General features: G+C 47.5%; 2 protein-coding genes across 11 annotated transcripts in view; both read right to left on the bottom strand.

Moving 5' to 3' along the window:
- CDC27 (cell division cycle 27) overlaps positions 1 to 12793 on the bottom strand; it is a 32457-nt gene extending 19664 nt beyond the window's left edge. For 5 of the 9 annotated variants that reach the window (XM_027445265.3, XM_027445264.3, XM_072028732.1 and 2 more), the window contains exons 1-5: positions 12568 to 12792; positions 6845 to 6920; positions 3446 to 3593; positions 1542 to 1667; positions 438 to 535 (exon numbers count right to left, since the gene is read on the bottom strand). In XM_027445265.3, coding sequence (XP_027301066.1) covers positions 438 to 535; positions 1542 to 1667; positions 3446 to 3593; positions 6845 to 6920; positions 12568 to 12594 — 475 coding nt within the window. In that variant the 5' untranslated portion in view covers positions 12595 to 12792. Of the gene's footprint in view, positions 1 to 437; positions 536 to 1541; positions 1739 to 3445; positions 3594 to 6844; positions 6921 to 12567 lie in introns of all 9 variants that reach the window. The other 4 variants (XM_027445267.3, XM_027445266.3, XM_072028733.1 and 1 more) reach the window with 3 other exon arrangements.
- A 3333-nt stretch (positions 12794 to 16126) lies between these two features.
- MYL4 (myosin light chain 4) lies at positions 16127 to 21654 on the bottom strand. 2 transcript variants are annotated; one of them, XM_027445778.3, is made up of 7 exons: positions 21448 to 21654; positions 20603 to 20630; positions 18646 to 18795; positions 18332 to 18505; positions 17916 to 17993; positions 17233 to 17273; positions 16127 to 16380 (listed from the first exon to the last, which is right to left on the bottom strand). In XM_027445778.3, the coding sequence occupies exons 1-6, from the start codon at positions 21544 to 21546 to the stop codon at positions 17245 to 17247; spliced, it is 558 nt and encodes a 185-aa protein (XP_027301579.3). In that variant the 5' UTR covers positions 21547 to 21654; the 3' UTR covers positions 16127 to 16380; positions 17233 to 17244. The 2 variants fall into 2 exon arrangements, with proteins under 2 accessions (XP_027301579.3, XP_071884957.1); XM_072028856.1 differs by lacking the exons at positions 20603 to 20630; positions 21448 to 21654 and adding an exon at positions 19501 to 20574.
- Positions 21655 to 21712: the final 58 nt, after the last annotated feature.

Below are 21712 nucleotides of genomic sequence, written 5' to 3' on the forward strand. Positions count from 1 at the left end.
CGCCGAAACAAGGATGGCAAGGGACAGTATTTTAGAGGGGTGCATTATTATTTTAAAACCTCTTACACTAAATTGGAAGTGTTCTTCCACTGCAAAACCCTGGACAATCAGTTTTATTGTTTTATGTAACTTGCTTAAGTTATTCTCAGAAACATGGTTTTCTAAGGGTCTCCTCAGAAAACACATAGTATTGCTAAATCCAAGATGTAGGAGTAGTGAAAAATAAGAAAATGAGAAAAGCTCTTAACACTGGTAAAGTATTTTAAATTCATTATTACTCACAAAAACACTTGTGAAGAATCCTGCTGGCATTTTACTCACAATGTTTTAGACACAACATAAAAAAGCTACCACATGGGGATGGCAAATGGGAAAACTTGACATAACCAAAAAATGTAGAAAATATCTTCACTGGGAAGACAGTTCTGCAGACCTACCTATTTCACAGAGTGATTCAAAAGGGGACCAGAGGAAAGGATTTAAACTAAGGCTCTTTTGGTAACATTCTGATCCTTTGGCAAGCCGATCTGTCTTGCTGCAAAAAGAATGCAACAGTTTAGAGGGAAACTTAAGAACAGTGCTTTTGTTCAAGATAGCTTTCCAGGAGAGGAGTTGAAAAACAAAAACATGTTGAGAACCACAGCAACATTCCTCAGTTTTCAATGAGGAACAGAAACATAGCAATATCGAGTTATTTGGCATATTTATACACTGAAGAAAGTTAAAGATCTTAAAGAAGAAAGCCCCAAGCACCAAAGTTTTCATGTTTAGAGAGATGCTGTTCTCAGCAACAGTTCATTTCATTTTCTAAGCTGATTGCTCGCCTTTCCGCTATTTAAAATATCTATGGATAATATTTTTGCATATAAATTAGAGGTAAGCAGAATACTTAAATGTACACAAAAACAATCCGCTTCTGTAATTTTTTTTTTGAGAACAGGTATATTAGGGAAAAATCCAAGAACTCCACTATTCCCATTTGTTCATTTCTTCACTTTTACTAAAGTGTTTCTCGTATCTCAGAAAAAGCTAAACACTTAAATTTGCAGTTATTCTGAAAAGGTATTCCTCACCGCTTTCATTTGAAGATTACAGCAATACCTCTATAAACCAGACAGAAAAATTGATGTGGTAACACTGAGAACAGGTTTCATCTGTATACAGGAAGATGTCAGATGAAACCCTAAGTTACAAGAATATGACTCCTAGGTATATGCTTAACCTGGAAGAGGAATTAAGGTGTTTTCAGGCAGTCAAAAGCTCTGAGTAAAAGAAATCACGCTCACATTCTTAAGCTCGATGGTTTCCACAACTATCTATCTGGATCTAGCATATTCTTTTGCACAGACCACAGGGCCTGGCCATAGAATCCAGAGACAGGTAAATAAATAAAAACCAAAAGATTCATTTTTTCTTTTTGACTAAAATTTGGTTTGGTCAAAAAATAAAATATGCACATGAAAAACTCACCTGCCAAAAACCAAAATCCAACAACAAAACCCCCCTAAGCTTTAAAAGGTAAAATTGAATAGCAACATTACCAGTAGACATGTCCTAGTAAGGAGAGTGTAAAGCATGCAGAGTCACCAAACTCCGTAACAATGTCATCATGGCTTTTCTGTTTATTCAACACTCCACCAGATAAGATCTGCTCTCCTTCTGCAAGCCTTTTTAAAAAACAAGAGGTTTAAAGGGGTTACAAGGCTCACAGTATTGGTAGTCCAGTGTTCTCACCCTGCTGCAAACAAAAACAGAAATCCACTGTCACTGTCAAGTTTCAAATCCCATATGTACTAGCTCCTGCAAATGAATGTTAAATAAATGACTGATTCCTTTAGCAACAGAGGTACAAAATACTTTGAACATCTCTACTGCGAAAAGAAGATATTAACGAAAAAACAAAAACAAACCCATGCCACTCCAAAACCAGAAATAGATACTACAGCACGATTTTTCCAGAAAGGGCCTGATCTTGGGTAGAATACAAAGGGGAGAGCAGTCTTTCAAGCACTTTATTTTATGAAGGTGTTCAAAACATCTTCTAAAATACCACTTCAGTTTGGCTTCGTTTCCCAGCTATGAGAAACAACCTGTAATGCTCCATGCACTCAGTTCTTGAGATCCAGTACTGGGATGTGGTAGACTCTGCATTTTAATGCCTTTGCTTCTTTCATAATCTCCTCTTGCTTCCACATGACGTTACACTTCTATGTAGATGCTCCTATCAGTACAGACCATTCCCACAAGCAAATAAGGTACATCTCTATAAAAGAGCTCATGTAAATGTAACAGTGCCAATGACAGTTAAATTTAACAACTTCTGAAGAATGTTTAAGGAATCCCACCTACCTAACCGAAATCAGCTCAGAAGCCAATGTATCACACATACACCAGACTTTGTAAAAGCACAGGAGAAAACAATCAGCTTCAAATTTATTCTACTGGGACCTTTCCAAGTAGAGCATCAACATGATTTCCCTTTCAGAGGACATGGTAAAGAAACTGGTATCCTAATAGCTCCCGAAGCGCTAAAATAGCGTCAAAAGAAATGCAACAAGTCAAGACTTCGCTAGTACTCTAAAGAAGTCAGAAGATTTGCCTACTGAAAAGAGCAAAGAAAGAGCTTCCCCAAGAGACCTACATTCTGGTTCCATGTTGTGGGTAGGATCATGAATACTACAACACAATCGCATCACACCACAAACTACAAACTTCACTTCCTATTGTCTATTTTATTCTTTCCATTCAGCATCTCCACCAGATATTGTTTCCTATGTTTGAGTTGTAACAATCTGGAAGATCTACACAGAAGCAAAATACCCTCATTAACATCTCTGGGCATTGGTCAGGCTACAGTCCCTGATCTCATTCAGGTGCTCTTGCAATGAAACTCCAGCAAACTACCACGATAGCTTGATATTACCATGTCCCTGTTAAGGTTAATTTTGATGTCGAAGCCAGCATTTGTCAGTGTGGACTCAAGGTAGTTTGTTTTCTAAATAGATGTTTGTCTGACATCTTTTTCTCTCATCCACCCATAGCACTAAGTGGAGCAAGCTTACTGTTTGAGGGAAGTGGCCTGTCCATGAAATCCATACTGGAAACACTTAATGAAATAAGCAAGAGTATCAGAGAAATGCAAGAGCAAAACAAACACTTCCCAGCCTGGTCTCCTTGAGCCATCTCAGCAGTCAATGCTCTTTCTCTCCCTGTGCAGTTTGACAACTCCTTTGCAAGTTATTCAATACCTTTTAGAGGTTTCTGCAATATGGGCTAATGTTCATTAGGTCCAATCTGAAAGCAAAATGAATTGAACTTATAGTAATCTTTAGAACTGAAGGGCCAATGAATCATTAGTTTATGCAATATGACAGCTTTAAAGGAAAAATTCCAACAAAAAAAATGCATTTGTAACCCTGGAACAGAACATAGAGGGTTCACTTACTTGCTGAGGTCAACACAACATTTTGCAAGCAGGTATTTACATTGTGGGGTAGTACAGCTGTGTCCCTTTAGGAGCCTGTATGCTTTATATGCCTTTCCTGAGCGGTAGTAACACGTTGCCAGTAAAAACAGTGCTTCTTCTGAATGTACTACAAGAAATCAAACAAAAACCATCAGTTGGTTGTTTACCATTTTGATGCAAGAAACTGGTGGGAGAAGGCAGTTAAAAACAAGATACAAGAAAACAAGTACTGATATTAGAGACAGTCATTGCCCGTTGAGGTGTATTTCTTCATTCATTATCACACAACTAGCTTTAATGTGCTGCTTTCTTGTACAGTCAGAGCAATTCTTAACATCTACTGTTAGAAGAGATCTTTGATCCTTCTGGCTACCCAACATAAATAGGCAATTAGCCAGCTTCTTGTTAAAATACCAGCAAGTCAAGCAATGCAGTCATTCCTAGCAGAACTGAACCACTTTAACAACTTGCTGGCAATACCATCGGCTCAGGGCGTTAACAGGGAACACCTGCAAGTAACACTCCACATAGGTTTCAGCTGTGCATAAGCACAACAGCTTATGTGAAAGAACTTCTAGTAGGAAAGACCAATTTCAGCCTAATTAACACTTTTCATGCTAACTTCAAATGTTTTTTTTTCCCCATTTGCAATTTTATTTGTTATTTTTCTAAAGCATTTGATTCTGTATCTTCACATGACTTAACAAAGCAGGTTTTCTGATTTTAGTGGCTGTTAAAGCAGATCAGTTACCAGTCACCTTTACCCCAACATTAATTCTTGTCCTTTTGGCTGCCTACAGTTATTTACTTCATCAGGAACACGGCTTAAAACTATTATTCAGATGCTTTATTTATTTTATGGTAGGAAGTAATAACAGGGACAAGCTCTCCTGCAAATCTTCCCAAGCAGAGTTGTCACAGGTTTCCAAATTCTGAATTAATTAGCCAAGCTTCAGGAAAAATAACCCATCTGAACAGAAAGCTAAATTAATTGAGACAAAAAAAATCCAACACTCTTTCTTTGACAGAAACTAGATGTTTTTAGCCTGAATCATGTCTGCTTCACCACTTTCACCGCCAAGCTGTATTATGGACTGCACTGAGAACGCTCTATTCAAACAACTGGAGTTGGCATCCAGATTTAAGACTGAGGTCAGACTTGCTGATTTTACTTGCGATTACAGTGTAATGGACAGGGCACCTAATCCCTAAAGTAACTTTAGAACCTTACTGTGTAATTGTCAGCTGAAACTTGAAACACCAGAGAACACACATTTGAAAGGCAACAGCGAGCATTACCATGCTGTGATGTTAATTCCAGTGTTAAGCTATGATTGTGTCTTCATTTTTCACTCCTTTTACCGGTTTCTAAGCCAGAGCAGAGATCTCAGATACACTTCTGAATTATTTAGCCTTATTCTTTGTACTTCCCCCAAAGTTTCACTCCAGCCACCATTAAGCAAAGCATTTTACCTCAAAGAAGGCTGGCTGTAATGGCAAGCCTCTCAAACCTCCGAACAATTAGAAAAACAGTATTTAGACTCTTCAGAACACACTAGCAAAAAAAAAAACAGTTATGATGTTTCTTTGTCTGCCTACATGGAACTCTTCAGAAAAATCAATACAGGCATCGTACAAAAACCTCTTTGGGCAACTTACTCAAATCCTTTGCTGCACTGAACACTATTTTAAGCTTGTGTCATCACTCAGATGATGGCAATGGGAACTGAAGACCCAAAGAGAGGACATTTTATTGTCTTTCTGCTAAAAACTCCAAAAGATCTTTTTGAAAGTTAAAGTTACATCAATTATTTTATCCACTAATTTAACACATTTTAAGCATCCTGGGAAACTGTCACATCACAGATGTCCCCACAAAGACAGTAACTGCAGGTGGACTTAGGATTCTTCTTGGGGTAAGATTCTTACTGTCATTATGAAATCTGAATACTGCCATTATGAAATCTGAGTATTTGAGCTCAGCAGATTCTACCCTGCAATATAACTGCTTATTTTAACCAGAAGTGAGATGTTTTATCAACAGTTAACTGTTTAAACCAAGGGACAGCATGCTGTTCTCTCAACACTGTTAGTCACTGAAAAAAAAACTGTCTGAAATATTCTTGTAGCGTTATTCTGCAGAGATAGCATCATTACATTATCGTACATTTTCTCCTGGCAGCTGCAAAGGTTGGATTCTCCCCATTTCTACAATATCCTTGGCATTTACTTTCAATCTAGCATGTTCCTGCATCTCAGAATGTGCTGTGTTCAGGGGAGATGAAGGAAAGTTCTTAGGGATGGCTCATGTACACCTTTATTATAATCTGAAGGTTCCCACAATATTCTGTACAATGCTTGTCATTTCAACACTAGATGGGAGACTCCAGATTTCATGGGTAACCCCAACAAAAGGAAAAACCCTCTAAAGTTCAGTTTGTGCTTCCAGTGCTAAGTACATAGTAGGCACATCAAGCAGAACATCAAAAGCAAAACATTTCATTACAAAACCTGGATCATGAAATAGATTACCCAGTTTAATTCATGTCAGAAACTTGCGTTTTGCTTAGCCTGAAATTAACACTTTTTTTTGCTTAATGGTGGTGGTTTTATTTTTGTTTTCATGTTAGCGATTAAGGGACAATATATTTCAAAACAGAGAAAAAGTGAACACCAATGTCAAGGAGACAGAAACAGAGGAGAACAAAAAGCTTGTCTGGCGTCATATAGTTAAAGATAAGGAAGAAAAGGGACTACAGTACAAGGAAATGGTCTTTGAAGGACCAAGTTGTACAGATCTGTGTTACTGCTGCCTGTTGAGTGCACAACGCAGGCTAGAATTAATGGCATTGCAATGAACTAACAGCTAACAAGAATTCCACAGGAGATGCGTATTCCATATGTTCTGATGCTCACTGCCTCAATTTCTCTGTTCTTCTCTTTATTACAAAATTACTTCTTTCCCCTAAGACACCAATCAATGTATCTGACCAGGATTCTTAGCAAAGACAGCTTTCAATATCAAGACAATTTGTAGAATGCATCTCTCCAAGTCAACCTGAAGAACTGCTTGTCTTCCTAGGGATTAAAAACCTCCCTCCCATTTGACACCATGCAAGATACCACTGGAAACATTACACTTAAACACCCAACTCTGAATTTAATTTTAAGGAAGTTTTACTGTACAACAACAAAAAAACATTGCTGTTACATTATTTGATTTCCCAACTTAACTGCAAAGTATTCTCCTGCTTTCCCCAAGCAGAGAGTTAAGCTTTATTATCACAATGACTACAGAAAGACAAAACAGGACCAGAGGCTCAAAATCCTACATGAGAATTGAGAAGACCATCAATTTTATGTTTGTAAAGTACGTACCTTCTGCATATAACCTTTCTGCGAGGAACACTGCATCACGGTAAGCGTAGTGGTTAAGTGCTTGCCATATAGCAGCCTACAAGACAGGAAAATAGTCTGGGTTTAGAGAGAAGCTTTAAAAATACAGAACTCGTTAGGCTCTTGCTATCAAAAAGCAAAGCTCTGTTTTGTTGTCCTGGAGTGACAAGAAGAAGCACATGAATAAATATGAAGTTTCAGTTGTTTCTACTATTAGTAAGGAGATTAGAAGCAAAACTATCTTTGCACTGATACCACAAACCAATCTAAGATACAACTGCTTCTCACTAGTTACCATACACAGCCATCTATAAACCTCAGCCTGCACGCGCTTCCACTCCTTACAGTGTTTTAGCCTTGTGCCCAAGCATGGATTATCACCAACTACCAAATAATTAGGCATTTTCTTACCTACTATCAAATAATAATGCATTAAGAATATAAACATCCCCAACTGTTTAGCAGAGTGACATCTTGCTCTTGGCTCTTTGCAGTGCTTAAGGAAGAAAAGAAAAAAAATCAAGCATGCCCAATGCATTTTAATTCATTTCCCATTTAAAGCATTTAACCTCGAGACAGGACAAACTGAAAACCAACAAGACCAGGAATCACATCTGGGTCTGAGGCTGTCAGTGCTGCTTATTAATCATATGAAATACCCAGCATTTTCCTTGATGAGGCATCAGCATCCCTTTAAGAACCAAGATTAAAGGGATCCACTGCTTTTTGTCATGGTTTTGTTCAGGTCTTCGCTCACCAGCCACTGCTTTACCATGGTGGATTAGGGCTGGGAGGTCTCACAAGAACATACGTGATGCAGTAGGATGGACAAACAGATCCCTGCACACATACCAAGGTTACCTTTTGCTTGTACACCCACATTTGGCCAAAAACAGCTACCTGCTTGAGGGCACCAATCTTGCGTTTTCAAAGTTCAGTGTTTGGGGCTGTCAGTATTCAAGCAACCTCTCAGGATGGCATTACTCCAGGGAAATGCAAATCCAACGCACATCTAGGTGTATAAACCTCATGCACATTGGAGTAGCTGTTGTAATTACCTGCCCGGTGTCCTTATTAGCGGAGTTAAAAGCAAGAGCTGTCCAGCAAAAGGAAGAACAGGGCTGGGGGGTGCAAGTTTCGTTACACTACGCAGCTGATTTTCTTTGGATCCAATTAAAATATCTCTAAGTAAAGGAGTGGGAGGGAAAAAAAGAATCCCTTTTAACATCTGCTTGGTCCTTCCTTCCCATCCATTAGAAGTTGTGGTATGCACGCTTATCAGGAGTTGTTTTCTGAGGTTTGATGGGCTGGGGTGAGGACAGCAGCTCCTTCCCATCTGGCAGCCTTGCTCCAGTTCCAGAGCTGTCTCCCACAGGCCAGCACACAGCCATTTTGCAGGAGCTGTGCTATAACTGATCCAAACAGGGTCTGAACTCATGAACTCAAGGCTCTGTGCTCTAATACTTCTCCAATATTTACAAGCAAAGGAAAACACGAACAGAACCTAGCTTCTGATTCCCCATCAGGCGCTGCAAAAACTAAACTGAGACTTCCAGAACTGAAGCAGCGAGCACCCTGCAATGCCATCTCCAGCAGGAATAGCAAGTGCCAATTCCAATTAAAAACCCCAAACGTCACAGGCAGTTACACGGACCATATGCTACTTCTTCCAACACAAACTTGACAAAGTCAGGGTGTGAAAAATGTGCGAGTTCTCTTCACGGGAAGCCTACACAGCCCTTATGAACAGTACACACCAGAGCTTTCAGTTACTACATGGAATATTTTATGCACCATCTCTCCAGAGATGCTGTTTTCCTCTACCAGTAGGCCCCAGCAGTAGATTTTAAAAAATCAACAGGTACTTTTAAGCCTGTGTGAGAAGTATTTAACCACGGATTCTCTCGGTTTGATTATAATAACGTAAACACATTATTTCTCCCTGGTTGTATTCCACACTTCAGATAACTTCAGCCACAGCATCTGCCTGAGGCGATTACTCTGCTTTTACCTTGAAAAGCTCCAAGGCTGTTTATTGTTCTGTTCCATGCTGTCCGAGGGGCACAAGAAGTACAAAACAGAAGGAGGGTGTTAAAATCTTTCAGGCTAAACCCAGGTTAAAGCAGCCTAACATCTCCTTTTCATCCTGCTCTCAGAAACAGCTCTTCCTTTACCAAGCCACAAGTGCCATTCAGATGAATATATTCGAGTTGTCCTGTCTTAAGGTTAAAAACATTGTCTTCACTGGGACATAACTCGCCATGCTTACAAAATTGAGGGCTATGGGGGTGGTGAAACCAATGCCATTTGACTTCTCAAACAAGAGCAAATTGCCAGAAACAGCCTTGCCAAAGGCCAAGAGGGGACCCAAGTCATTTTTGGCTACATCACAGCCACACGATAAAAGGCACACTACAGACTGGCTGAAGTGACGATCCTTGCTGAGCCGAGTCCTGGAGCAAGCAAAAAGCCAGCTGGTAATATGTAATAATTACCATTTTGTAACTGAAATGGTGCAAGTTGGAATCCTGCCTTCAACTGATGAAGTCTGAAGGCTGGATCCTTGCACGTGCTGTCCTGCAAGAGCAAGATGAGGGGAGGAAGCAGAGCAGCAGCTCGGTTTGCTGCATCCCCCCCAGCAGCACACGACAACTGCTGACCCCCACCAGGGTGGTTTGGAGCAGGAAACTTCAGAGGCATTTATCCAGTAAACGCTATTTAATCCCAAAGGACTTCGGAGGAGGACAATCCAGTACAGCCACAAACACAATCCAAATGCAGTCTTAGTTTCTTCCCTGTGGTTGTGATTGAGGTTTAGATGGAACCTGCCAGCTTAGATCCAAAAAGCCACCTCCTTAGGGGTGTGCAAGGCAGTTAAGACACTTCGGTTGTCATGTCTGTTCTCAGCGCTACGAGCAAATATGGACAGCAGGGAAGCATTTCATAGTTTTATCATGCTTTCATGATAAAAATATGCCGGTCCTGGTCAGATGTCCTACCAATTCTATGCATTAATTCGCAAAAAGTGAACAGAGAATTCCCAAACTACCACACCAACTACAGCTGCATGGCAAAGTACCCTCAAAAATGAGAGCAGGAAAACAAAAATTGGCTCACATACGTTCCTCTTTGATCCAGAAAATCCTGTGCATTGTCCAAATATCACCCTACATCTAATCCTCAAATCTCTTAAATGGTAAGGGGACACCTCTGACAGTTACGTGGCCCTGGAAATTATTTTCAAAGCTTTACAGCCTATTGTCACATTAATCAATCTGTTTCTATCATGTTTTAAGATTTGTTCAGGGTGAGCAAAAAGTTTTCAGAGACAAACTTTGCTACATTTACTAGCTATGAAAACTTTCTCCATTAACTAATCAGACACTTATTGGTGCTGTGTGCTTTCAGCCATGACAGCAGCCTTGGAGTTCAAGCATTATCCGAGTGGGTCACAGCAGACGATCACCTTGAAAAGCCAAATTCCAAGGAAAGCATTCATCTGTTTCCAAGATGTTTTTCAGAAATATTTGGAAGGCATCCAGACGTGCATGGGATACAAGGCTTTATGCCTGAGCTGAAGAGTTTTAAGTTGACCACGTCAGGAAGTACAATAACGGTCTGTTGTCTACATAAAATTAGTAAAAGTACCAGAGTTTGAAGAATTAAAAGAAGACCTAACCATCAAAGTGGATGCCTTTAGCGACATTAATTTTATATAATCAAGGTGTTACACTTAGAGGAAAAGATACACATTATTTGTCATACTTCGTATATCATGACCGTAAAGATGACAGCTTTTCCCTAGAATACCAAGCCCTGTAAGTGTCTGAAAGGAAAAAACAGAAGAAATTCCTGCAACGACAAACAAAACGAGAAGCGGTGTCAACTTTTTCAGACATACTGCCAATAAATAAATAAATAGAAAGGCAGAGACAAATACGTGGACTCCAGCTAAAGTCAACTTCATCCAAATGTGTGCTGCAAGATGGAGACTGATTGTTGGACCAGACACTAGTGAGAAAACAAGCGTGAGCTGCTTTGGAAAGCCTTCGCAGTACAGATCCAAGCCCTACATCACTACTCACAGCCATGGCACCAAGAGGACTCCAGCTTGCAACAGCAGATCCAGGCAAAATTCAAATGTCAGCCTTGTTTTGGATGGTGCACTGGCAACTTTGTCTTTAAAATCAAGGGTATGACCAAGATCACACAAATAACAAATCCTAAACTTACCAGCATTGCTGTCAGCAAGGAACAGCAGCGAACAGCAATTGAAGCACTGACTAGAAGTGATGTGGCATTTGAAGCAGACAGAATCTAAATAGATATACTCAATGCAGCGAAGCCCCATCAAAACTTCCAAGCTGATAAGAGCTTGAGAATTGCACTAGATAGGTCATTATCTCTCTGAAAAATTAAAATCATACTCTGCATTTCTATTGGGGAACTCTCAGAATAGCAAGTATTTTCCACTTGGTTAATCTAATTAGCACAGTACTGGAAACATTAAATATTGTTTCCTGTCATTCACTCTGAAATGCGTTCTTGGTTCCTTTTCGACTGTAACCCCATGTTTTCCTAGAATACCCAAGTGCTGCAAGACACCAGCCCAGCTCCAAGGGTAACAGCAGAGGCTTTGGTACAGCCACTGCAGAAGATGGAAGCCAAAAGCATCTCCAGGAGCACATTGACCCTTGCTCTCCAGGTGGACCAGCAGAACAGTGGCATCGAGAACACAAACTCTACAAGGATGCCATCATTGCCACCATCTTGCACAGGCGGGGTCAAGTCGCAGGGTGGTCTTCCAGGCAAGAAGTCCTTCTTTCCTCTCCCCATCCTCTTCTCCTTAAAAGGAGAGCGGAGAGCCAAACCCGAGGATTTTCACAATACTCATTATAGAGCACAATTCCTGCACAACCAAGATATGTTTAGTAAGATGTTTCCAACAGAACAAGAAAAAAAACCTGTTAAGATGAAAAAATAATAATAAAAAAACCGTAAATGAGATTATGGTATCATTAACAGAAAATTACAGAAGTTAGAGTACAGAGAAAAGGTGGAAAGCAGCAGCCAACTTATCCCATGAATCATGTCTTTTGGAGGGGAAGACCGAGAAAAAGAGCAGGAAGCCCATCAGGGCAACTGCAGCAAGACTGAAATACGGCAGAAATGCACAATTTACGTTATTTTCTCCCCTAGTTCTCCTGCGGCTCTGCAAATAGGAACTCCTCGGGAATAAGGCACGTCCTCCGCCGGCACGGCTCGCGGAGCTGCGAGCTCCCCAAAGGCAGGAAGGTGAGCACGGAGAGGCATCAACAGGTCTCCCGAGGGGCAGCACGAGCGGCCTGCTCCACACGCAGCCCGCCACCTCCCGAGGGGAGGCCGCCCGCCCGGGGCAGCCGAAAAAGAAGCGGAGAGGCCGGAGGAAGCTCGTCCCGGCCGCTCGGGGCACGGCGAAGGGACGCCCGGAGGCCAACCGCAGCCCGGCAGCCCCCCGGGACCGCCGGAGGAGCCGGCGAGGAGCTGCCGGAGCGCCCCGAGGCCCGGCCGAGGCCCTCGAGGCCCGAGCGGCTCCCCCCGGGCCTCGGGACAGGCCCCGGCTCCCCCCCCCCCCGCTAGGCCCGGCCGGGCCTCAGGGCCTGGAGCGCGGCGGCGAAGCCCGAGCCGGAGCTCGGCCCTCAGGGGGAGGAGGGGGGGGTCGGTACCTGGACGGGTTCCTGCAGCACCGTCATCCTGCTCCCCCGGCCTCCTCCGCCACCGCCTCCTCGTCGTCGCCGAGCCCGGAGCGGGGCGGCCCCGGCCCCGCCTCAGTGCGCGGCCCGGCGCGGCGCGGCCCGGCCCCTGCTCATTTAAACTCCCAGCGACCGTTACCGGGAACGAGGTGGGCCGAGGCCGCCCGAAGCTGGTGGCGGAAACAGCCGAAGCTGCTGGCGGAAATAGCCGAAGCTGCTGGAGGAGCACCCGAAGCGCCTCGGCGGAAAGAGCCGAAGCGCCCCCGCGGAAATACCCGAAGCTGCTGGCGGAACACGCGAAGTTGAGCCGCGGAAACAGCCGAAGCGCCTCGGCGGAAACAGCCGAGCGCTGACGGAAAAGAACACAGCTGGGAAAGCCCCCTCGGCTCCGTGGCGGAACGGCCGCGCTCGGCGGAGCCGCCCGAGTGGTTCCGGAGATTGCCGAACGCTGTGGGGGACGCTGAGGGCGGGGATCCCCTCAGGGCCAGGCGCCTTTTGCCCCTCACAGCCAACAAGGCGGCCGCTGCCTGGGGCCCTCGTCCCTCGAAACGCCCCCACAGGAGATTAAAACTTGCATTTTGTACCAAAAGATGTGGTTCTTGGGGTGTCTTGTCTGTCAGGAAGCCTCAACAGCCCTCACCAGCAGCTTGGGGTTTCCCTCACGCTGTGTCCCCAGGGGAAAGGGGGGTAACTTGGCAGTGGCCATTTCAATCTGTGAAGGTGCCGGTTTGCCTCCCATCACCAGGTACAGAGAGGGCTCTCTTCCTTTCCCAAAAGAACAGAATAAAGATACACAACTACACTTCAGTTTATTAAAAACATTCACCTATCTGTAGCCACCTGCAGCTGACAGAGACCGTCCTCCAACCCCCCTCACAGGCTTCCTGTAATAAAACAGCCACACACCACCGACACACACACCCCACTGCTCACAGGCTCTCTGCTCCTTCCTTCCTCTTACACTCCCTCTCCACTCCTTGAAGGATGGATCCTGGCACCTGCCGATGTGCTGCCGAGCACGGCGGAGCAGCTGTGGGAGCAGGAGGTTGCACCCTTACATGAGACTAAAGCTCTGAGCACGTTGCTTATGTTGAAAAGTTGTGTGGAGAGCAGGGAGCCTTGGCTTGCCTGCTTCCCCAGTCCCTTTGCAGGTCTCTGCGCTTCTGAAAAGTGTATTTACAGGCTTGCTATCGCTCCAGCAGATCTGCAGGTGTTTGCTTTCAGGGTGTGGGCAGGCTGGCACGGAAAGGCAAAGCTTGCTTCAGTCCCTGACCTGGAACAAGTACAACGAAGCAGTGCTCTCCCCAAGGACAGATACCTGGCTCCCAGCTGGGTTGATTCAAGCCATTTTGCCCCAAACATGGTGAAGTGTTTGCCTCCCCAAAGGGCCTTTGGCCTCACCTGCCGTGATGATGGTGATGGTGGTGTGTGCATACGTGGGTGTGCGTGCGTGAGGCTGCGTTTGGAGGCACGCAGTCCATCCTCATCACTCTTATCGCAATCTCTGCCCTGCCATGTGCAGCTGATAACTCCCCAGGATGAAGGTTGGCTCCCTCTGTCTCTCCTGTTTCACGTAGGCAGCGCTGACTTTCCTGACATCCAGACCATCTTTGGTATGAGTCTGCCTTATCACAGGCTGAGGAGATAGAGCCACAGTCTCCCCTTTGAGTGGGGGAGTATTTTTACTTCTTGGAGACTCCTGGACTCCAAGTAAAGCATCTGAAATATGAAAGAGCACAGCACGTGACCATTGTCTTGGGACATCTCAATTTATAGGGATGCCTCTAGCCCTGAAGTGCAGTTCTGCATATGGGGTCACTCGCTGGTGTCAGCAGATGCTTTGTGTAAATGTCCATGGGACTAAAACCGCCCGTTCCTTGGCATCCTCAGCTTTTCCAAAGGAGGAAGGGCACAAAGGCACATGTCAAGATACACGGCCGTACAGATACAGAGCTAGATGCTGTGCCTGTTCAAGTGCATCGTTCCAACCTGCTTCAGTACAAATCAGCTTTGTTTCACCCTAGAGAGACAAAACAGGTCCCCAGAGGGCTGACTTACTCCGGGAGTGCTTCAAAGGCTGGATTTCTCAGCCCTTGCATTTTTATCTGGTTCTTCACATCATTTTCCACTTCTCTCTTTCTGCCTGTCTGTCTGCCGGAGTCTCTGCTTTTCATGTACAGCGTCATCCCTGTCTGCACAGATGCTGGGGGCTCGAGTGCAAGGCATGCACTCCGCATACAGGAACAAGAGCACAGCCTCCTGCCTTGCCAGGGCAGGCACATCGCAGCCAGCGGGGCCCCCGGCCTCTGTTGTGCATTTCCCCTGCAGGTTGGGGCAGGTCCCTTGCCTCTGCTCTGTTCCCGTCTGTTACAGCACGTTCCTCTGCAGGAGCCAACACCACGGTGGTGGCAAGAGCCAATATGACCCCGGAGTAAGTGCAGCAAGCAGTGTCCCCTCTTGCCCTGTCACCATGTCCTTTACCAGGTTAGAACACAGGTGTGATTTCTAAAGGCATGAAATGCCCCGATTCTCCCTAGTGGGAGCTGTAGAAATACCACAGGCAGAAGCTAAAAATCTAATCTCGCATCCGTAAACAGCTTATGTTGCTTTTTACGAGCATTTCTATCAAGCAGTGGGAATTGAAAGCGGCTGTTACTCAGTCACTGCACAGAAATGAGCAAGTGGCAGCTGAAGGCAGCCACGGCAAAGCAAAACGCCTTCAGTTTCTAGTCCAAGCCATGGCATGGATCCATGGAGGATAGGGGAATATGGAGCAAATCAAAGGAAAGCATTATCTGCTCCCAGGTGCTCTGCTGATGGGGGGCTGAGTTGTCTGTCATGAATTATTCACCACTTCTAAGGATGCTAGGATGATTTTCTGCAGGTAGGAAAGGAGCTGGCAGCTCACGTCACACAGCCCCCAGAGAGCTTCTGGCTGCGGACATGCTGTCCGCCTGTACAGGGCCATACAGAAAAGAAATAATGTTGTTAATGCTTTCTCTGTTTTTAAAAAATAAATAAAGAATGAATTAAAAAGAGTCTCTGGGCTCCTCTGTCCCTTTTCTGGCTGGGACAGGCAGATCAAGGAGAAGGTGCCCGTTGCTCTCTCCTGTGATGGGGACAGCAGCAGGACCAAGCAGGTCCCTCCTCTCTTTGTGGCATGGTTCAGCCTGGACCTGACAGAGTGCTCATGGAGCACTGTGCTGTAGGGTGGATGTACTCCAGGTCCAAAAAAAGGCCTGGTTTTAACACAGAGAGACGTGTCCTAAGAACAGGGGGTCACTCCATGCAACCTGCCCCTTACTCTCACTTTGCTCCAAGCCTTTCAACCCCTACCAGCAAGCCATGGCAGCTCCTGGTCCCACATTGAGGGTGGGTGATGAGCAAAGACCCTTACACCCGGTCTGAATTCCTCCCTCACATCTAGACGTCACGAAGTCTTCCCTTGCGGTGAGAACATCCCACCAGCTCTGACCACGGGTAGTCCCAGTCTCCCCATCCACCGCTCCATTGACCACGCCAAAGCCACAGGTAAGGAAGGGTGGAATGAGATTTAATGAGATAAATGTCACAGGAAAAACCTGACAAGAATAATTTAGAGTTTAAAACCAAGTCGTGGGCTTATCCCATTGTATACCGAGGCTTGGGCAGATGCACGGACGGTAAATCTGCACCAGGGCTCTCGTGGAATGTTCTGCTGATTGGAGACATCTGGGGAAGAGGGGACACGGACGCAGGAATCTCACAGTTCGTGGTGCTCAGGTGGGGTCCAATATTTCCAAGAACCTGGGAGACAACCATGAGAGGGCTTAATGCAGCGAATCCATGCTTCCCAGATAAACCCCAAATGTCAATAACTGTAATTCCATATCATTAAAAAAAAAAAAAAAGAAAAGTGTTTCATGCAAATAGTTTTGGGTAGAACTGCATCTCCCTGGCAGTGTTTGCCACCCAACCGCCCCTATTGCTGAGCTGATGAACAGGAGCCAGAGAGAAAGGGATCGAAAACAAGATAAAATGGGCACCGAACATTCAAAGTTCAGACTTCTGTCTGCCTCGGCTTTAACCTTCTGATGCTTAAAGAGATTAGCAGAGGGAAGAAATGAAAGAGATTTCTAAATGTTTAATTTGTGTATTTAGCAGTATCTGAAGGTTTTTTTTTTTTTTTTTTTCCCTGCTGCCCTCTGTACAGCTGAGGAGAGGAAAAATGCTTAAGAAAAAAAAAAAAAAAGCAAGATAACAAAAGCATAAGAAACTGGCAGGGGTGAGTGGGGCCAGCTCTCAGTAATCTGGATTTTCCTTTAAACTGAATACATTTCAGAGGAAAAGTTCATCCTAAAAGACACTTGTTTATGTGTTTTCCTCAGGCAGCCTTAGAGGGATGCAAAAACTTAACAAGCAGCAAGGGTACGTTTTCCGTATTCTTTCTAATGTTAATGGGAACGTTGGTATTTTTTTAAGCATTAACAAGGAAACTTCTGAACTACTGTGCTAAGTAGTTAATATTTTAATATTTTCTTGTTGTCTAGTCAGTCACAGTTTTTAAAATATTTATGTCCACCAGCAGGAGTTACACGTGCAGGTTTTTTAGGCAGGGCTTCCAATCTGAGCAAAGACGGCAGACGCTGATGGACTCACCTGAAGTTGGACTCAGCCAGACATGATGTGCTTGACAAAAGCTGAGGAGGAAAGGAGAGGTGAGAGCACAACCGTGCTGGGAGCTGAGGGCAGAGGTCCCCAGGGCACCCAGGGACAAAGGGGACTTGCCTTGGCAGAGATGCTCTGCCAAGACCACGATATCTCCTTCTATTCCCACTTCCCACCCCAAACCCATTTGGAGAGATACCAAACCCTCTCAGAGACATCCAGTCCCACTATTCCCAGATTTCTGAGGCCATGGGGAATGGGTGCCCTCTTTTCCTCAATTCTCTCCCATTTTAGGGGTTCCCAGACTTCATGCCAGATTTTCACCCTCTTGGAGCCACGAGCAACCTGCATCTCCAAACGTTCCCAATTAGCTGTGAAAGATGCTGGCTTTGTATATTTTTGATGGCTTGCGGCAAAACAGTGCCAGCACTGGGGATAAATCTGTCCTGAAACCCTTGGAAACACGCTGTCTTCAGCAGCCTTTGCTGGAAATCACTGGCACAGCTGCTGTGTTCCCACCCCAGCTGGGATCCCTTCTCACATCTCTCCTCAGAGGGGCTTTCGAGGATGGTCCACACCTTCCTTTCAGTGCTCCCCAGTGATCCACACATTTTGTGCCCTGGGACAAGACCGCTGTGTCTGGGACAACCCCAACAGGAACCCCTTGCTCCTACCTTCGTAGTTGATGCAGCCGTTGGCATCTTCTTGCCCTGCCATGAGCTGCTCCACCTCGCTTTCTGTCATCTTCTCCCCTGGAGGAGGAGGATGGAGAGGTGAGGGGACGGCTGTGGCCCTGCTGTGACCCTCCTGACCTTCTTCCAGAGAGCCAAAGCCACCAGGAAAGGAGAAGGGGGTTAAATAGGTGGGGGATTGTGAGGAGAAGACCAAGGTGTGGCCGTTGTCTGATGGCTCACTTGGCTCACGCATGAAGCTACGGCTTCAGATGGAAAAGCCACAACTTTGGGAGCCATCAACTCCTAGAGAAGCCTACAAGCAGCGGGGTCTCTCCAGCCAACAAACCCAAGCTATTTGCCCCAAAAGAGCTCCCGGGTGGCCCGTGGCCTGCTCCCCTTCCCCAGGCAGCCCGTACCCAGCGTGACCAGCACGTGGCGCAGCTCTGCCCCCATCACCATCCCGTTGCCCTCCTTGTCGAAGACGCGCAGCCCTTCCACAAAGTCCTCGAAGGTGCCCTGCTCCCTGTTGCGGGTGAAGTGCTGCAGGATGGGGAGGAAGGTCTCAAAGTCCAGCACCTTTGTGTTCATTTCTGAAAGGGGAGGAGGAGAAGGGGTCAGAGATGAACCTTTCTAATTTCTTCGTCTTGCAGGGCTCCAGGGGCTATGTCCCTCCACTGACTGTCTGAATTTGCGTATCCCGCCCTGTCCCACGGCCCCACTGTGCTGTTACCTTCTGGTCTGGGCTTCCCCAGCACCTTCAGCACCTCCGCGTTGGTGGGGTTGTGGCCGAGCGCCCGCAGGACGTCCCCGCACTGCACGTAGCTGATCTGCATGGCTCCCGTGGGCGTGCGGTCGAACAGGCTGAAGGCTTCCTTGAACTCTGCGGGGAGGAAGAGTTCGGCTGCCCCCTGCCCGTGCCGGCCCCGTGTCCCACCCCACCTCCCAGGGCAGCCAGGAGAAGGTGGGACACGTGAGAGTCCCCATACGGAGCTGGCTGGATGAATCCCGCCGGGGTTCCTGCACCACCTTGTGCTGGCAGCACCAGCTGCAGGCTGCTGTCCCCGCTGCAGATCACCCCATTTGCTCTTCCCCTTCTCCACTAAGGCCTCCTGGGGACCCCCACGACCCTCCCTCCGCACCCCCACCATGCCCGCAGTGCCCCATCTCCTCCAGACCCAGCCAGGCGGGCACCACGCAGCTCTGCTCATGTTCAGGTAGGGTCACCACATCCACCCAGCCCTGCTTGGGAAGACCCAGGAGATCATTTCCAAGCTCAAATCATCACCCTTTTGAGTGTTACCTTTTACCTGCAGGAAAGAAGCCTAAATTAGGATGAATTCGGGTCTCTCTCCTCCTCTACATGACGCTTTTTAGCTTCCTAACCTACTGCTGGATTCTCTCTTTGGTCCCCACGTTGCCTACACGGCCACCAGATGCTGACTGCATGGCCAACCACGCTCCTCTGCCACTCATGGCCTCGTTGCTGCCAACCCCAGGAGGCTTCTCCCCTCCAGCAGGCTCCTTGCTGGCATTGAGGTGCAAAATGTGGAGAACCCAACTCTCCAGGAACCCCCCAGCTCCTTACCCTCCTGGGGCAAGCCAAGGGTCCCAAGCCCGGCGGCTGGTTCCTGCCTCTCCATCTGCCCCTCGTGGGCAGCGAGATGCTGGTTATCCTGCACCAGGTGCTCCACCTGCTCCTCGGTTTCATCCTGCTGCCTCCAGACCCGTGAGCCCACCTGAGCCGCTGACTTGCCCATGTGGGCAATCAGCCTTTCCAGCCGGTCCACGTGGATGCTCAGAGCTGTGAGTTTAACGTCCATGGCTCTGAGGAGCTGCAGGTTCTGGTCCATCTTCCTCATGATGCCCAGCATGAGCTTTCTGGAAGCGGAGCAGCCGCTCCTCCTGCCGGCGCGTGGGACGAGACCGTTGTGGTCTCCATGTGGGGCTGGAGATGTGATGTTTTGCGATATATTGCTTTGGGTTTGGTGGGAATCCTTGCCTGGGGCTTTGAGTTTGCTGCTTGGCATCTTTGTATCTTCTGCAGAACTTCACCGTCCCCTGGAGGTGTCCATGGCATGGATCTGTGTCCCCGCAGGGCTGCCCAGCACCTCGGGGTGCTGCTGTTTGCCCATTTGACCTCACAATGGCTCTGCCTCTGCAGGTGGCATCTGGGGGGACCCAGGGAGGGCCAACACCACCTGCAAGCCCCTGGGCCAAGAGGACGCTTGGTGATGTCCCCTCTTGCTCCAACACCAAGGTCTGATAACCCCGAGCACATCACACGCTTGGGGACAAGGCTGCAGCTTAAATCCAAATATCTTCCAAATTTTTCTCTTTTCTCTTTACAAAACCCAGCCTGGGGGCTGAGCCTGCACAGCACTCATCTGCTCCTCCCAGTGATCCCAGCAGGACGTGCCCTCAAACCTCATCCCTCCCTGCCCTGCACCTTTTTCCTTGCCGGGCTGTGAAGCTGGGATTATCCCCTTCATCTGGGGCACCCTCAGTGCTGAGCAAGGAGCCTGGGGCTGCTCCCTGCTCCCTGCTGTCTCCACCCCAGCCACATCCCTGAGCCGGCTCCTGGTCACCTCCTCTCCTGCCTCCTTTTCCATCTCCTGCTGCCGAAAAATCTGGAGGAGGAGCTCCCCGTGTCTAATGCCATCTGAGGGCGAGGTGGAGCCCGCTCTTACCTTCGATCTGCTCGGCCGTGAATTCGATCTGCCGGGAGAAGAGAACAAGCAGGGCATGAGGATGGTGCTGGGGGCAGTGAAGGGGCTCAGCCCTGCCTTTGGGCATCTCCCCGAGCTCTGCAGCCTGCTCAGGGCGGTGGCCATGCCCGTGCTGTGCCCGTGCCGTGCCCGTGCTGTGCCCATACCCGTGCCGTGCCCGTGCCATGCCCAGGAATGCTCCCACCTTCATCACAGAACCAAAATCCCCAAGGAAAGCACAGCCAGCAGCGGTGCAGCAGGCACAGGGAGGAGGCTCAGACCACGGCAGGGTAGGACGGATGTCATTTGGAGGCTTGACCCCGAGTTCAAGTGATTAAGCAGCCTCTGTGCTGAGCCTGCTCTTAACAACCCCCCTGCCGCAGCTGGGGCTCAGAAATGTAACCGTAACCTGGGGAATCACGGCAAAAATGAGCTCCCGTTGCGGGGACTTGGATAAAAGGTGCCATCCCACGGAGGAGGCGACGAGGGGGCAAAGTGCTTTGGGATGCAGGCAGCGGGTGGCAGAAATGCTTTTAGAGCTGCGGGGGCCCCGGAGCTGCCGCGGGGCGTTTGGCTCCGCAGCCCCAGCCAGCGCGATTTCCTCGGCTCCGTGGCACGCGGGGCTGGATGGGGGAGGATTAAACCCCCCCACAGCAAGGAGAGCATCGCTGCCAGCTCTCTGCATCAACGCAGCGGGATCGTTTTCCCCTCCCAACCCCTGCTCCTAGATGGCAGGGCTGATGCCAAGTCGCGTGCTGCCTCGCATCGCCCGCGCCGGGCGGGCGACAGCAGGATGGAGGCACGCGATGCCTTCATCCCTCGCTCACCTTCACGCTCCTGGGATCGAAGGCGAGCTCCCTGGGCACCCCCGGGGCTGCAGCCGCTTTGGCTGCATCCTTTTTGGGGTCGGGTTTTTTGAGCGGCATCTCGCTGGGAGCTTTGCAGAAGTTCAAGGCTGAATCCTCCGGGCCGGCGAAGCGACGGAGCGGAGGGCTGAGAGGCAGGGGCTGCTCCTTCCCTTATAAACCCAGCCCTGTCCTCACCCCGCAGGGGCAGGCCAGCTGCTGGAGCAACTGCTACTTACTATAAAAG

Source organism: Anas platyrhynchos, chromosome 28, assembly GCF_047663525.1.
Source record: "Anas platyrhynchos isolate ZD024472 breed Pekin duck chromosome 28, IASCAAS_PekinDuck_T2T, whole genome shotgun sequence".
In the NCBI taxonomy this organism is placed as follows: domain Eukaryota; kingdom Metazoa; phylum Chordata; class Aves; order Anseriformes; family Anatidae; genus Anas; species Anas platyrhynchos.

What these genes read in the sequence shown, in the direction of transcription:
- MYL4 (XM_072028856.1), bottom strand. Translation starts at nt 19,942, where the DNA reads ATGCCAAGCAGCAAACTCAAAGCCCCAGGCAAGGATTCCCACCAAACC. An exon ending in CCTTGGCTTGCCCCAGGAGG is followed by an intron (nt 18,796 to 19,500) that starts GTAAGGAGCTGG and finishes TCCTCCCCGCAG; the next exon opens with AGTTCAAGGAAGCCTTCAGC. An exon ending in GGGGAAGCCCAGACCAGAAG is followed by an intron (nt 18,506 to 18,645) that starts GTAACAGCACAG and finishes CTCCCCTTTCAG; the next exon opens with AAATGAACACAAAGGTGCTG.